We start from the raw sequence: 16,972 nt of genomic DNA, 5'->3' as shown, positions 1-16,972 counted from the left end.
TGGAGTGGTGCTGAGCTCTGCCCAGCGCACCACAACCCGGCAGTCAGCTCAGAGGGCTCACACCATGTGCCTTCCTGGCTCCCGAAGCTGGGTGTGCTTCACCTTGCTCTCAGGGAAGCCCCCACATGCGGCAGACTGTGGACCCTGTAGTGTCCAGCAGCAGCTGCCATGGCTCTGGCTCCTGCAGGCAGTTTGCCTCCCCGTGACTGCTGGGTCAGCTTTCCCTCTCCTGCCACAGGCCGTGCCCACGCACTCCCTGGCGCTGAGGGAGGGCCAGAGCTTACAGAATCATGGAATTATGGAATTGTCCTGATTGCAAGGGACCTTTCAGATCATCAAGTCCAACCATCAGCCCAACTTGCCAAACACACCACTAAACCGTGACCCCAAGCACCACATTTACCTATCCTTAAATCCCTCCAGGGATGGTGACTCCACCCCCCTGAGCAGCCCATTCCAATGCCTAACGACTCTCTCTGGGAAGAAATTTTTCCTAAAATCCAATCTAAACCTCCCTTGAGGCTGTTTCTCCTCATCCTATCACTAGTCACAGGAAAAGGCCAACCCCTGCTTCACTACAACTTCTCTTCAGGTAGCTGTAGAGAGTGATCAGGTGTGCCCTCAGCTTCCTCTTCTCCAGGCTCAACAGCCCCAGCTCCCTCAGCTGCTCCTTGTAAGACTCATGCTCCAAATCCTTCCTGTTGCCTGTTTCTGGTCCCAGTCCAGCACCTCAATGTCCTTCCAGTAGTGAGGAGCCCAAACCTGAACACAGCACTGGAGGAGCAGCCTCAGTACAGGGGACGGTCACTGGCCTGGTCCTGCTGTTCACTGTTCCTGATACAGGCCAGGATGCTGTTGGCCTTCTTGGCCAGCCAGGAACACTGCTGGCTCATGTTCAGCTGTCAGTCACCAAGCCCAGGTCTCTCTCTTCCAGGCAGCTCTCCAACCACTTTGCCCCAAGTCTGTAGTGCTGCCAGGGGTGGTTGTGACCCAAATGCAAGATCCGGCCTCGGTGAGCCTCATGCCACTGGCTCCAGCCCATGATCCAGCCTGTCCAGGTCCATCTGTAGGGCCTTCCTATCCTCAAGCAGCTCAACACTCCCACCTAACTTAGTGCCTGTGAACTTACTGAGGGTGCATTTGATCCCTTTGCCCAGGTCATTAATAAAGATACTAAAGAGAACTGGCCCCAGGACAGAGTCCTGAGGAACACCACTAGTGACTGACCCCCAACTGGATTTAATTCCCTTCACCATCACTCTCTGGGCCTGGCCAGCCAGCCAGTTTTTTATCCAGCAAAGAGTACCCCTGTCCAAGCCATGAACCACTGGTTCCTCCAGGAGAATGCTGTGGGAAGCTGTGTCAAAAGCTCTAGAAGTCGAGGAACACAACATCCACAGCTTTCCCCTCCTCTCCTAATCGGGTCACCCTGTGTGACAGGGATACCAGGAGATCAGGCTGGTCAAGCAGGACCTGACCTTCATGACCCCTTGCTGACTGGGCTTTATGCCACGAGGCTGCGGCGGCGAAGCCCAGGATACAGGTTCCTACTCTCTTTGCAGTGGATTATGCACACCAGGCTCTTCTGAGGCCAGGTCCCTTTGTAAGACCTGTCAGACAGGCTTGCTGTGATGTAACAAACTCCTACTACATGTGAAATTTCACTTTGGGGATGCTTTCTGGAGACCTCCATCATTTCCAACAAGCTGCTTGTTCTTTAGAAAGGCAGGGACAGAATTCTGACTGTCAACACCAGTGAATGAACGCTGCTTTAATCACATTCTGTTCCAATTCCTGCAAACATTCTTGTGGTGAAAAGCAGCTAATCCTACCAACACTGTTTGTGACTTCAGAACAAAAGCAAGAGAAAGCTGCCAGTGGAATTTTTACCTCCTCCAAACAGCGGGCTTCTTCCTGTTGATTCTCTTTCACAAAGTCTTCCAGAGGATACTTTAGCCTTGGAAATGGAGCGATGGGCCAGTCCAGGGAGGGAATGTCCAATTTGTGAATTGCTTTAGAGTGAGTTGTAGCTAAGCAACCTAAACCCAGAAAAGCAAAAATTAAAATGATACCTGACTAGGAACAATACAGGAAAAAAGCTGCCAAGAGGTGAAAAACTGCCTGACAGCAGGACTGGAGAACTCTTCTAAGTGCTCTACTTTGTATTTTCTGAAACACTGGGCAATTGGATGTGGTGGAGCTCGAGTGGGTTGCTCTGGATTTTGAACAGCTGTTGCAGGAGAACAGGGGAACCTCTGTCGATACAAACAAGCTGCTTGGTTGCGATGGATTTCACCTCTCCAAACACAACCGATCACAAACGTCAGAACTAGGGCAGTCTGGGCAACATGTTCAGAACAGGGATTGAGCCAACAAAAAATGAGTGACATTTCATTTGTATGAAATGGAGTAATTTTACCCCAGGAATTCGATGTTTACTGGTACAGGCAGGGAGCCTTGGGTTCAGAGTAAAGGACCTTCTGAAAAGAAATTTTCCAAAAATATAAAAATTAATTCCCACTGTCACTCAAACAGTGTGTTTCTGTACTGGTGGGGCTTCCAAGGCAAAACTTCAGCTTCCCCACCGACACCATTTGAGGGAACAAGCCCACTTCTCAGAGACTGCAGTGAGGTGACAGCTGAGCGCAGCGGCGGGGAGGAGGCAAAGGGAAGGGGGGTGCTGCTGGCTGGCAGTGCTTTGCTTACCCAGGGTCCTTCCGTGGAAGCCGCCCATGAAGGAGAGCATGGTGTAGTCAGGGCAGCCGGGGGGCTGCAAGCGGAGCAGACAGCGGGCAGTCAGCGTGCGGTGCTGCTGGGGGCCCCGCCGCCACCCAGACCCATCCCTCGGCCACTGCTCAGCGGGGTGGCTGGATCCCCGCTGCCGCCTCTCGCGGCACAGGCACCGCATGCTGCTGTGCTCACCCATCCAAACAAATCCATCTGACACCCCCTAAAAACTGCCTGGCCTTCTAAAAGGCCCCATCAACACCCCTGAATGCTGCTTGGCACAAGGGCTGCCCCTGCTGTACCCACGGGGAGCACCCGTGCACGCAGCGGCCAGGCCCCGGGGCAGCACCGCGGGCGCTGCACACAGGCTGCCACGTGCCTTCCCAACAACGTGCTGAGAAGGAACCACAGCAAAAGACATGTAAGCTGTGTATCGTCTGGAGCGACCCCTTGATCAGCTTTAAGTCATAAAATCACAACTTCTGGAAAAAAATAACTCTAACTAGGTCTGTTTTTACATAAACTTCTGCATGTATTAAGGATCTCCAGGGAGCCATCCATCAGGTGAGCCCCTCTCTAGCGAAACACTATGTCATGAAACATGGGAGCTCTTCCCAGGATTCCCAGCTGGGGAGGATGCAGAGGAACATGGGCAGCATGTCTTGGTATTTATTTACAGCAGTTTGCATTTCACCATTTCCTAAATTTACAAACCCAAGATTCCACTTCAGAGGCAGTAAAGCCAAGTTTTCCCTCAACTCTTCCCTTATAAACCCAAGCAAATAGCATGTCTGTGCTAACGAGCAGATGTTACCTGGTTAATCATGCAAGACTCCAGCTCCTCTTTTGTGACGTTATTATGGCCCCTCTCCTTGTTCTGGAAAAAAAACAACAAAACAAACCACAAACCAACCAACCCAAACCTAACAGATGGTTTCACCTTCAGTTGTGACCAACACACTTCTGGCTGAACCCCAAACCTGGAGTGTTGACATTCCAAACTAGAGCCAGTGAAGCCACTGGCTGTGGCTCTGACACACTGACCACAATCTGCATTTTCTTTATTTACTTTTCTTCATAATTTCCCAGGATGGATCAATATAGACTGAAAGCTCAGATGTACTTTTTAATACAGCTTTTATACTAATTTCAATATAAATAATGAGCAAGACAACCTCCAAGCCTTACTTTGATTTACAGTAACAGTTCTGATGATGAATAAACACTCATTTCTACATCTGAACCCCCCCAAGACCCTCCATACTATTTTACTCACTCTGTACCACATAAATATTGCTTTAAAGGCATTTTCATTTGAGCAGGATCCACAAGACATGGTGATCACCTGTGGCAGGCCCTTAGGAGCTACCTGTCAATGAAGGAGGAAAATTACTGTAAAATATTAAGCACAAATGTAGGGAAAAGCACTGATAACACTGCTTGGGCCTAAACATTGGGAGCTCCGATGCAGTGGGCTACCAGTCAGGCCCAGGAAAAGCAATTTCACCTGCAGCTCAGAGGGCTTGACTCAGTTTCAGTCCCCAGGACCTTCAAACGTAAATCAAACAGAAGCCACTGAACTCCAGTCCCTCTCATGAAAGCAGAGTGAAGAAGCTGTGTCACCAGTTCCCGACTCCGGAGTGACACCGTGTCTGCACACAGCACACCCATCCCCATCACACCTTCAGCCATTAACCCCAGACAAGGGTTTGCCCTCTCTCCTTGCAGCAGGAAGGCAGGCAGACAGACAAACAGCCACCTGTAAGGTCCTGGGGGGGACCTTCTTAATGTTTATCAATATCTGAAGGATGGGATGCAGGGGGAAATGGGCAGCCCCTTTCCAGTGTCTGTGGGGACAGGACAAGGGGCAATGGCTGCAAGTTGGAGCAGAGGAAGTTCCACAGCAACATGGGGAAGAACTTTTCCCCAGTGAGGGTGAGGGAGCCCTGGGACAGGCTGCCCAGGGGGTGTGGAGTCTCCATCTCTGGAGAGATTCCAGCCCCGTCTGGACGCCGCCCTGTGCAATATGAGCTGGGGAGCTGCTTTGGCAGGGGGTTGGACCCCATGGGCTCTCCAGGTCCCTTCCAACCCCTGGGATTCTGTGAGTCTGTAACATCCCCTGACATCCCTGCACACAGAACATGGGAACTCATCACCGCTGCCTCAAACTTACTGATAACAAAGATTCCTTCAGTCTATCTGCAAAGTTCTCTGGAGGTAAAATCCCGAGGGCAGGTCTGTTGATAAAGGTGCTCTGCAAAGACAGAAGGAGGGAAACTGTCAGGGCTTCTTACTGCATGATCCCTTTGATAGACTGGCAGTTACATTTTATTCTAATGACAAGAAAGTTGTAGTCATGGCACAAGAAGTTTTAAAAGCAGGGAATAATTTTAATGCCTTAGAATATGTTTTTCTGTCTAATCCTTAATCCTTTATACTTGCAGGACACCTTCAAACCGATGCATGAGAACTGATACTGTCTTTTCCTCTTCAACACTGCCATTTCAATTGCTCTACCTCAATTTTCCTTACACAGAGGAAATACACTTTAAAATCTTCATTACTTACCTTTGGTTTGAGTAGCTAAAGCTAAGTTCAATGAAGATAGCAGCACCTCCTTCCCCACTGGGCTTCAAGACCGACCACTTCAGAGGGCTGGTTATAGCCATCCCCTGGACATTCTTACAATGGGATGGGTGAACAAGATCCAGGTACACCCAAAGTGGGGGGCTGCTTCTGAGAATGGCAACATACCCCCAAGGGTCAGCAACACACCACCACTACAGGAAACAGAGTCCTGACAAAACTGTGGGCACACACAGACACGCTGTCTCCTTTCCAGACTACCCTGGCAGGGCTGTGCAGTGAGAGCGGCGAGAGGCTGCCCTGCGTGTCACTGCCTCACTGCTCAGCAACACAAGCTCCATCCAGCTCCCAAGCATCAACCATGACACACCCAGTCACTCTGGTGCAATTCCTTCTCCAGGGTGCACTGCTTTCTTTGGGGCTTGCTGATTTGCAAGCAGACATTTCCTCCTCCCTCCTGCCCAGCCACCCTTCCCAGCGTTGCTTTCACCACAGGACCGTTCAGGCTGTGCATTCCCACAGCAGGTTTCTAGCTTCCCAGTTCTTCCCAGTTCTCTCCTTCCCATTTCTGGAGTGGACACAGAGCAGAAGACATGCTGAAGCAGTCTCCAAGGATGCAATGCCAGCTCTCCTGGAAGTGGATTTCCACAGCTGAACTCCCCTAGGGTCCAGGCAGCTCCCCTGTACCTGTGTGGGGTTACTGGGAAGATGGAGCCGGGCTCCAGGTTCCCCAGCAGGAAGGCAAAAAGCCCAAATCAGAAGAGGCAGGACAGATCTGGGTGTAAGGATGAGCTGCTTCATCAGGAGCTGAGTGAGGCGGTGGAACAGGCTGCCCGAAGCGGTTAAACAGTCTCCTGATAGAGCCCCGAGCATCCTGGTCTGCTCAGAGCTCACACACTTTGGGCAGGTGGGGCAAGAGACCTCCCCAGCCAGACTGTCCCACAGACTGACCACACTGGGGTTCACCCCTCTGAGGAAGGCACGTTAGGGGTGGGGGGCAGCAGCTGATGAGACAGCTGAGCCTGGTCCCACAGGGCTTTCTGAAGAGCAGCTCTGGAAAACCCCTCACCCTCCTCTGTCCACTGATGGAGATGGATTTGTCATGTTATGCAATTAATTTAATTTGTCACAGATTGAGATGGATTCATCACTGCTCTTAGTCTTTGTAGGTAATCTTATTTGATTCACAGTCTGCTGCTTTAAATTTGAAATTAGATTTGCTTAGAAAAGGACAAGCTCAGTAAATCTGCCAACTGCAAAGCAGCATTATTTGTCCTTGCTTGTTTGTTGGTTTTGTTGTTGTTGTAACAAATCATCATTGAAATTAACAGCTGAGCTTTGATGACCTAGGTCTCTGGGTCTCCAGAGGGGACAGCCTTCCTCCCTCAAAATATCTGACTTTTCAGCACAACCCAAACCTGAACGTTTATCAGCAACCTTCACTCTTCCTCCTCAACCCAGGTTCTCACTTAGATGTGCAGGTTGCAGAAGGAGGTCCTGCTGTACCTGGAACTCTGTAGGAAAACCAAGCATCACAGGAGATGTGGTAGGAGCTGGGAGCTAGGGCTTTGTCTGTGGCACAAATCAGTGTCTGTTTCAACAGACTCCAGCTTAAAAAAAAATCACAGGCAAGGATGTTGCTGACAGATTAACACCAAGGTTTTCCTGAGTAGGTAGGAAAAGTCCTGCTGGACTTTCCATCTCAGGCTAGAAGCAAATTTTCATGGAGAGTTAGAGGTACAAGACAATGCAATTTGTTGTGAATCTGATGATGTGCTGTCACACTCAGCTGACAGCACAGGCCATGAAGCTGAAAATTGTATTTTTCTTTTGTTGTTAATGAGCTGCTCAGTACTGAGAACAACAGAACATCAACGTCCAGCTGCTGCAGTCTCAGATGAACTGATGTGCATTCTGGTCTTTAATGGTGCCTGTAAAGAGGGTACGTGGTACCCACAAAAACCCCTCCAAGAAAACACCAATCCTGTTGTTAGCATTCACTGAGGGCTCTACCTCCACCTGCATGACTCAAACCCCATTCCTTCACAGTAACCCTGGAAACCCAGCAAATCTGCAGCCACACTCCAGTGCTCCATCTGCCTGCAGCAAGGTCTGCACACCTCCTGGCTTCGCAGCTCTCCAGCCCTGGTGCTGCTGAAGCTGGGTATGAAGCTGAGAGCCTGCCCACCCTGTGCCTGGGTGCCAGCCCACCCAAAATCCTGATGGGCTCAGCACTGCCCTCTCCACTCAGTTGGCACAGGTTTCACACCAGGGTACAGGTAACATCTTGTGTGCTCATGTGTGGGTCCTGGCTGCAGGGTTCAGCTTGGACATGGAGGAGTCCCTGTCCCCAGTGGGATGGCTCCTGGCTGCCTGCCTCTTCACTGCCTTCTCCAGTGGGAAAATGAGGAATAGCCACCAGACACCTGGGGTTTGGTGGGTTTTGTTGGCTTTGGTGGGTTTTTTTACAATCTGCCTACTGCTGCATTGTAGAGAAGGTGCTGCCCCTCAGAAAGAATTCCTATGAGTAAACACAAGAAATATTAGAAATATTAGTGCTTCCATGGTATCTGGATCTGCCTCTGTTAACTCTGGCATCTCTACCTCTGGTGGTTTTTTAAATACTTGATGTATTTTAGTCCTGAGGTTGGCAGAATTTTTCATCCTGAAGAAATGAGAACTTCCTGAAGCAAACCTGCTCAGGGAACTGCAATGTCTTCACCTCTTTGACATGCTGGCTCAGAACGGGTGCTCTGGAGTGAGCCAGGAGTGTGTGTTTCAGGACTAGAAACACAGGCATGAGAGGAACTGGTCCACACTTGAGCCTTGAGCCCTTGCAGGCTGCATGGACACCCATCACTGGTCTGCAGAAACAGGGACCATCAGTGCAACCAACAGACTTAGTGACGTGCAGCCAAAGCCAGGGAGCTCAGTGCCCCACATACTGGAGACATAAACTACTGTGCAAAAAGAGTTACATGTTGAAAACGGCACAAAATCAGTGTGGGATCCCAACCTTCTGTCCAAGAAGTGAAAATATGAAGCTAGAAATGGAATGCAATTTAATTCCAACCATTTCCATGGTTTAATCCAGGTTATTTCCAGCCACTAACAGCATCCTGTTAGGGGAAACAGGAAGATACTTCTTAAACCAAGTTCCTCTGCTGTGAAACCAGCCTGTTGCTCCAGTCTAATGACTCCTTGTCAGTGTTCAAGGCCAGGTTGGATGGGACTCTGGGCACCTTGGGCTAGTGAAGAGTGTCCTTCTCCATGGCAGGGAGGGCACTGGGGGGCTCTGAGGGCCCTTCTCACCCAAGCCAGGCTGGGGTTAAGTGAACATTTCAATTTTTCAAGGATACAGCAGTGGTTTAGTCAACTTGATACTTAGGAGATGGGGAACAAGTCCCTGCCCCACCCTGTTCACCCCCGAAAAACCACCCCAAACCACCCTCAGCATCCCAGATTTAGGGCACCATTTGCATATTTAAAATACTTTATTCCCTCTCAAGGGCTTGTGCTTGCTTTCAGGCTGAAAAATCTTCACTCAAAAATCTTGCTAAAACGATTCATTTGAAACATTATGCTTGAACTATGATTCAAAACTGGCTGGAGACACATGGAGCGCTTGCATCACCCACATGTTCACTTCTTGTAAAGCTTCACAGAGGTTTTGGTGTCTTCTAAAACACTACCAAGCTCTTTTCACACAGTGAGAAATAAAGAAAGCAGATCCTACCATACTTCAAGTCCGGTCATTAGGCATTCATTATCAGTTTAAATAAAAATAAGGAAGGCTGCCACAGGGAGGGACAAGATGCTTTCAAGTACTTAATGTTTTAATTCACTTACCAAGTTCTGTGGCTGCTGTAGAAGCTTTATCAGAGAGGGATGGCTGTAACCTAATTTAAAAAAAACAAAAGCAAAGCAAACAGTTCTTTCTCATTTCATTAAAGTAGCATAAAGAGTAACCTCAAGAATAACTTTATTCTGATGCTTAAACGTTCCTGTGTAACTTGTGTGTATCTTAATAACTTCTACTAGAACTTCTTTCAAAGTAAGGACCAACCTATCCTTTTATAAAGCATTATTAGCTGGAACTTTGGAATAAGTTTGGTGTCAGGCAATAGCAAGGTTACACAGGTTAGTACTGGCAGGTAAAACTACACAGCCTGATGGAAACACCAGGGTTTCTACTAAGTATCATGGGACTGACATTGCCAAACTCTTGCTCACTCTCCTTTGTAGGTTTCCCATGTGGATTTGGTTCCTCTCTGGTGCAACGTGCCAACTTCTGCTCTTCCTCAATTAAAAGCAGACATCACTTTCTGCCAAATCAGCCCACAAGCCACTGTTTGATTGTCAGCACTGATATGGTGTATAGGCACATCTCCAGTTTCTCCTGCCCAAAGCAGGCTGCTGAGCCTTCTCACTCACCCAACCCTGACCTGCTGGACTTTGGTGGCTCTCACAGAGCACTGACCACACAACATGCATGTCAGCAATGGCTTCTGACATGCTGAACCAGCCCAGAAAGCTCCCCTGGCAGCTGTGTCCAGTCACTGGAGTAGTTGTGGTGCTAGGCTTGTAGCTTTGGAGCAATTTTTCACCCTCCTTGAACATCAGACTCATTACTCCCAGCACAACAGAGCTATTTTTCCCACCCCACTGTGCTTTTTGATCACCAGGATTCTTCCTCATTGCAAAACCAACTCAGAAACATACACTCTCCCTTTATGCCTTTCTTCTGTGTAGCTCCCTGGTCTCTGTCAGCTGACTGTAGGAAGCAGACAAGCAAAAATCCACATATTTACTGATTTCCCACAGAGAGCTCGTTTAGCAACTGTCATTTCAGTGCATTATAATGCAGGAACAAACTACCAGCACGGGCTTTTTTCCCCTCAGCAGCTCCAGCCGGTGGCCTTGCCAGCACAGCAGTGCTCTTCTCAGAGATGGGTTTCGCTGCTGAAGCGTGCAGCAGGCACATGGCACAGCAGACCCAGGGGGAATAAACCCTGGGACTCCAGCAGAACTTTGCCAATGGCTTGACAGTGCTCGACTTCCATCAGAGCTGGACAGCATTGATCGCCACCATGTGCTGCGATGCTGCCTGGACACTGTCCTGCCCAATACACTGCCAAGCTTGTTTTGAGACATGTACATACCAGCCTCTGCATTACTCAGGCTTTCAATTCTGTACACATGAAGATGCACATTCCAGCCCTGTGGACCGCTGATGTTCATGCATGGTCATTAACAGCACACCAGAAGGAACAGACTGTCCTCAAAGACTCTGGGACTAACAAACACCCGAGTCTCTTACCTGCCACAAACCATTAGTTACTCCAAGATGTCTCTCTGTAAACCTTTCTTTCTCACACACCCCAGCTGTCCATCTCACTAGAAGCCCTGTTTGATAAACCTCTGTCTCCTAAGAAGGAGATTCTGAACTTTTCACTTCTCCCATGGCCATTTTTTTCGTTATTTGGACAAACTTCTAATTGGAAAAAGTTGCAACAATTTGTCCTTTTAATCCAGAAATCTCAAGATACGAAGGATATTTCACATTTAACATAGAAAAGGTGTTTCATTTATCCCCATTGGCATTCTATGGCATAACTTGCCTGCTTGCAGGTAAACTAACATATTTGATGTAAAAACAAACCAACAAAAAAACTCCAAAACAACCTTCACCAAAGGAGCCCAGGAAAACTCATTTTAAGCCTGACTTCTAATGTATGAAATGCCAAAGCCAGAAATTAAAATCATCTTTTATGTTTGCTTGTAGAAACAGTTGGAAACCTCATCTTCCCTACTGCTCAAGAAGTCAGATTGCTCTAATTTTATTACAAAAGCTTATCGTGCTGCTGAACTCCTCATTCTAGCTGAACAACAATAGCCCTGATTATCCTGTCTGAGCAATGGAGCATTAGGCTATTGCATTAAATCAATTATAAATTCTGTTTTGAACATTTTTGTTCAAAACAAGGAAATATCCAGATTGTTTTCACTGCGTGCCATGCTGCAAAGAATCTGCTGAAATTATTAGGAAGATTATACAAGTGGTTATTTGGGACACAGAGAGCTGAATCTGCATTGCGCCTGCTGTCAGGGGAAGAACTGCTGCTAGGCTAGAGGGGATGGCATGTCTGAAAGCTCTGCCACTGGCAGTGAGACTGCTGAGTCCCTTTGACAGTGTATATATTGCTTTAGACATCTCCAAACTCAGCCTTAGAGGACTTTGTTATAAACAGCCACCGCTGCTTAGGACATGGGACCATTAGCTCTGGTATCACTTGTAAAAACACTTAATTCTGTTGCTGGCATCAAGAAGCATGAAGAACACAGAGATTTTTGCATCTTCTCCTACATAAGACTAATTCAGGGCTTCTATCATCCAGAATGCCTCTCCCATTCTCTCCTCTTCAGGCCTGCTGATGTCCTCCTCACTCGGCCTATTCCGCTGGTGCATCCACAAGCAGGCCCCAGTGACGTGTGAGAGCCCTCAAGGCCCCACTCCTCCTGAGGAGCAGGTCTCCACATACCGAGATGCACAACTGGTTCAGTCACACAACTGACACCAGAAGAACAAACATCAGAAAGCTCCAGCCTGAGGCAGTGAGCAGACAGCAGCTTGTTTCATCTCCAAGGCTGCTGTGAGGGTTTGTAGCTTTATGAGGCCACCCCACAGATACCTGCAAGGAGTGACAGAGCTGACTCTTAGGAGAAGGGCACCCACTTCATCATGCTTGCTCTAGATCAATGCAACAATGGTCATGTCTTCCAGGCTGACAAACATGCCTGTCTGCAGGAGGAAAAGAACCTGGGGGCTGCTAAAACGATGAGATGGAGAAAGCTGAAAGAATCCATCCGCACCAAGCAGCTGGCTGCTGCCAGTGATCCCAAACCACATCTCTCTGCACCTCTCCATGCAAGAACCCACCTTCCCCGTGCTGACAAGCAGACTGTGGCAGCATGTTTGTGGGCAAACACTCACAGATACCTCCTGCACTTGGCTCCATGGGGTTTCCAACTCCGCCAGGCACATCAGATACAGGTGAAAGGACTACGTTGTGCTGCAAATTCCCAAAAAGTTTGTGGTAAATCTGTTCTAATTTTTGCTGCACGATGCAGCCCAGAACACCTTTACTTAGAGGGTTTTTACACTTCAATTCTTATCTCTCCACACAGGCACTTCCTACCTCTCAGCCACTGCTGGTAAATATGTTCTAGAGCAGCAGATGGTTATTAAATCTTAGGGAGTCCTGACACATTCACAAAAGGCTTTACTGGGTTTATTTGCAGAGAGATAAGCACAGATGATGAGCAAGCCCCTTGAGATCTTGTTTTGGTGTCCCAGTCTAAACCCTCACTCTGTCACCAAGAGGGACATTATTAGCAACCTCTGTAGCTTTGGATAGTCAGTCCTGCACTTCAGTACAACTTCAAAAAATGAATTAATGCTGTGTGTTCTATTAGACTGAGGGCAGCCTGTAGGTATTAAATTCCCATTTACTTCTTGTTGCTACATATGATGGAGCCATTATTGGAGCAACTCTATGAAGCACTGTGTTGTAGTTCCTTCATGCCTGAGGAATGTCCTCTGGGACAGTAACAAACCAGCTTATTTGCAAGAAGGCATTGCCATACACAAGGGAGGAACAAGACAGTTTGGCCACGGATCAGCCTTACATCTGTGTCACCAGTTTCAAGTCACCAGGGAAAGGGAAGTGGCAGGAGCCCCTGCAGCTACACCCCACGACTAGGTCTATCTCCAGAGAGTTCATAGAGCTTGGTTCAGTTACAGTCACACACAACATTATGAGCACATCTAATAGTGCTACAGATATGAACAATCAGGTTTTTAGACAATTTTAACCAAATCAGGAATTATTATAAATGGTTCCAAGAAACTAAGTGATCTCTTAGACCAACTGGAATTGATTTCAGGTTCAATTTAAACGTTTAGAGGTTATCTCAGTGCAGCCTCTAAAAATAAACTACAAACATTAAAGAGTTCTGGAATAATGTGACATATTTAGTGAGGTGCTACACAAGACTAAAAGTATTAACTGTCTGCACAGAAGACTGGGAGAACCCAAGATCTAATTCACAAAGTCTGAGATACCAAAACTTTGGTAATGACCTGAACATGACTAGATTCTGTTTCCTTTTTTCAGTTCTTTTGAGACAGAAGTTAACTACAGCACATCAATTCATGTTCAAATGTTTAAGTTCTGTTTGCTAATGTTTAAAACAGTAACCTACTGTTACAGAATCATTAAGCACACAATTCCAAGCAAACAAAGACCACCTGAATAATAGAACTTGCAGATTCAAGTCATTTCAGGTTAAGATTAATACTAGAGCTTCTTCCAGGTACCACTAAGTAGTTGAAGTGATCTCTGAGTATTGAATTTGTAGTTTTTTCAACCATGCAGAAACACCACTACATCAGACACAGCAGTGAGGTGACCCCTGAGCATAGCAAGGCACACATCCTGTCAGCTTTGGGTTTTTTTAAGTTAATCAACCTCTCTGGTAGTGGCTGAGACAAGGAAACAGCAGTCTCAAGACAAAGCAAAACATTTTGGTACAAATGTCTCCTACCTATTGGGATGGATGAAATCTGGGAGTAGAGATCCAGCATGCGATTGCCATCTACATCTACGAGGTAGTTCCCTCGGCTCTCTTCGTAATTGCAAAAGAAGTGCACAGCTTCTGCATTCTTAAAGGAAAAAACCCAATTTGTTTTAAAAAGAAGCAGTGGGTTGGAAAGTGCAACTAATGCTGGACAGCAAAATCCATTAAAATACATAATGGTAAGCTGCAAAGACACGTGACAGCCATTGTATGGGAATTAACTGCAGAGTTATTTTTATAAAGAGGGACCGTTATTAGGGCAGGCATGGACTTCTACAGAATGAAGCCCAGACTTGGGGGAATTGCTTATCTTGGGAAGGCAGTATGCACTTAGGCTGACATATTTAAGCTCAAATATGCCTCTGTTTTTACTGGTCATTTCATAACAACTGAAAAGGCACATATATTGTTCAAAGAAAAATCCCTGATCCCAGTAAAATGCTTCTGCAGTATCCAAACCTAATAAAAAAAGATTTTATTCAAATGCTCATAGACACAATATGTAATACAGTCAGCATGCAAACCCAGGCTCAGTGTTGCATCTTTTTTTGCTATGGAAATAAACATACAAACTGGGATTTTAAAACAAGGTCTCAAATCACAGTATTACCACTCCCCAAACTCAGAAAACTTGACAAATTACCTGAATTCCATTCAGCTGCTTCATTAATTCCTGTAGGGAAACAATCAGAGAGTTTCAGGTATGTAATTACTGAAGATAACCATATGGGGTTCTTTATGATGACACAAATCATAGGCAAAGCTTGCAGCCCTTTGTGCTCACCCAGCAACTCTACTAGTTTCACAGTGCATCCTGCAACCCTGAGTCAAACCCAGGAGCTGTGGCATGACAGCTACACGGGCTGCACACAGAGTTTAACTGTAAATCTCCAAAAAGGGAAAGCTGCCTCTTCTACATGCATCAGCTGAGCTGGGGAAGCATGAGAGACACCAGAAAAATGAGAGCAGCCAGAGGCACACAGATGGGACACTGGCCACTGGCCCTGGAAAGCCAGCTCCATAGACACTCTGCAGAGCAAAACAATGACCAGCAAATTGAAACTTGTTTCACTTCAGAACCAAAACATCGTATCTCAAATCATGAAAACCCAACATTTCTGTTTCAGCAGGAGCACAAGTAACCAAGTCTGATGAGATGTTTCCCCAAACTGATGCTCTTTTGCTTTCAATTACTTCTCAAGGGAAGTTGGCAGTTGAGATTCAGGTCTCTCTCTGATAGAGGCATTTCATTCATGAGCTTTTTATTCACAGCATCTTGCTAACAGTGGTGCCTAGGCTGATGTTGAAGATGTTCACTCATGAAACATTGAAGGTTTGGATTGAAATCTGTTTTCTAGCACAAGAAACACAGCTAAAGCAAAGAACCCCAAACCAACTGACAAGCCCCTGTACTTTCAGGACTTACTCTAGATCGTGGTCCAGGAACTTCTGTCTTCATTAGAGGTCCATCATAATCAAAATCCACATCAATTTTAGCTGCAGCTTGACTGATGTACCTGTGTCCTGTAAGAAATAAGGATTCTTTCTATACTCTTCTCTGAGAATACATACCCATACCTTACCTGGTTGAGAACACTTGGCAGATGAGACCAAATACATTGAACTGTCTGAAGTGAACTAAATATTTAATCTGTGACAAGAGTTACAATAAAACTGACACCAGTGAGGTGCCTTGAAAAAAAAAGCCTGAAATGAGAAGGTAACTGCAGAGAAACTGAGGCAAATCCTACAGTAAAGGACAGGAGGACCCAGAGTACATCTGTTTCCATCTGTGGTGTCAAGCCTGTCACTAAGCCTTGGGCAAGCCTTTGCATGAATTCCTCAGGTAAAGAACACTGGGATGTTCTGGACAGCCTGAAGAATGATATTTGGGAAAGACTGGTGTCTCAAAGGTAAAGGCTGTGTTTGAAATGAACTCCAAATCTCATGTGAATCCAGCATCACAGAATCACCAGGTTGGAAAAGACCTTTAAGATCATCAAGTCCAACCATTCCCATCCTAAGCTAAACCAGACCCCTGAGCACCTCATCTCCCCGTCTGTTAAACACACCCAGGGAAGGGGACTCAGCCCCTCCCTGGGCAGCCTGGGCCAGGCCCTGACAACTCTGCCAGGGAAGAACTTTTCCCTCCCATCTGCTCTGACCCTGCCCTGGCACAGCTTGAGCCCATTGCCCCTTGTCCCAGCTCCTGTCCCCTGGCTGAAGAGACCATCACCCACCTCTCTGCACCCTCCTGGCAGGGCAGGGGAGGTGGGGAGAAGGTCTCCCCTCAGCCTCCTCTTCTCCAGGCTGAACACCCCCAGCTCCCTCAGCTGCTCCTCAGAGGATTTGCCTTCCAGCCCCTTCCCCAGCCTGGTTGCCCTTCTCTGGACTCGCTCCAGGACCTCAATGTCCTTCTTATGGTGAGGAGCCCAGAACTGGACCCAGCACACACCGTGCATCCTGCACTGCAGCACTGAAACTGGGGTCAAGAATAGCGATAGCTTTTCCTCTGATCCTGCCTCCCATCTTGCTGGTCTTTATCCATGTGTGTGACTGAGAAGTCACAACACACTCCAAAACTTGGCAAAACTAAACCCCAAAATCTCCCATGCCTCATGAGTAAGAGGCTCCGCTCCTGTCTGAAGCAAGGGTTTCAAAGTGTAGGGTTAGGTGTATCTGGTAAGACAGAGAGTCCTGGTAAGCACCTATGCCAGGTATGTATATATTGACTTAAGAGGATCACCAGAGAACATGAGAGTTGTACCTTTACAACAAAGGAGCACCAGGAGCAGCATCATGGCAGGAGCCCCAGGCAGCACCATCACATAACCACAGAATTGTAGGGGTTGGAAGGGACCTCAAAAGATCATCAGGTCCAACCCCCTGCCAAAGCAGCTCCCCAGCTCATATTGCACAGGGCGGCGTCCAGACGGGGCTGGAATCTCTCCAGAGATGGAGACTCCACACCCCCTGGGCAGCCTGTCCCAGGGCTCCCTCACCCTCACTGGGGAAAAGT

General features: G+C 47.5%; 1 protein-coding gene across 1 annotated transcript in view; it reads right to left on the bottom strand.

Annotated features, from left to right (window-relative positions):
• ABAT (4-aminobutyrate aminotransferase) overlaps positions 1-16,972 on the bottom strand; it is a 31,350-nt gene that overhangs the window by 4,896 nt on the left and 9,482 nt on the right. The window contains exons 2-10 of the mRNA XM_084270843.1: positions 15,380-15,477; positions 14,597-14,626; positions 13,921-14,038; positions 9,163-9,212; positions 4,901-4,981; positions 4,004-4,096; positions 3,542-3,604; positions 2,707-2,770; positions 1,891-2,039 (exon numbers count right to left, since the gene is read on the bottom strand). Of these exons, the coding sequence (XP_084126969.1) occupies positions 1,891-2,039; positions 2,707-2,770; positions 3,542-3,604; positions 4,004-4,096; positions 4,901-4,981; positions 9,163-9,212; positions 13,921-14,038; positions 14,597-14,626; positions 15,380-15,477 (746 nt within the window). The remainder of the gene's footprint in view (positions 1-1,890; positions 2,040-2,706; positions 2,771-3,541; positions 3,605-4,003; positions 4,097-4,900; positions 4,982-9,162; positions 9,213-13,920; positions 14,039-14,596; positions 14,627-15,379; positions 15,478-16,972) is intronic.

Source organism: Gallinula chloropus (assembly GCF_964237585.1).
Source record: "Gallinula chloropus genome assembly, chromosome: 15".
NCBI classification, from domain to species: domain Eukaryota; kingdom Metazoa; phylum Chordata; class Aves; order Gruiformes; family Rallidae; genus Gallinula; species Gallinula chloropus.
Note: the sequence above shows the minus strand (reverse complement) of the source record. Positions and strands in the feature narration are given on the sequence as shown.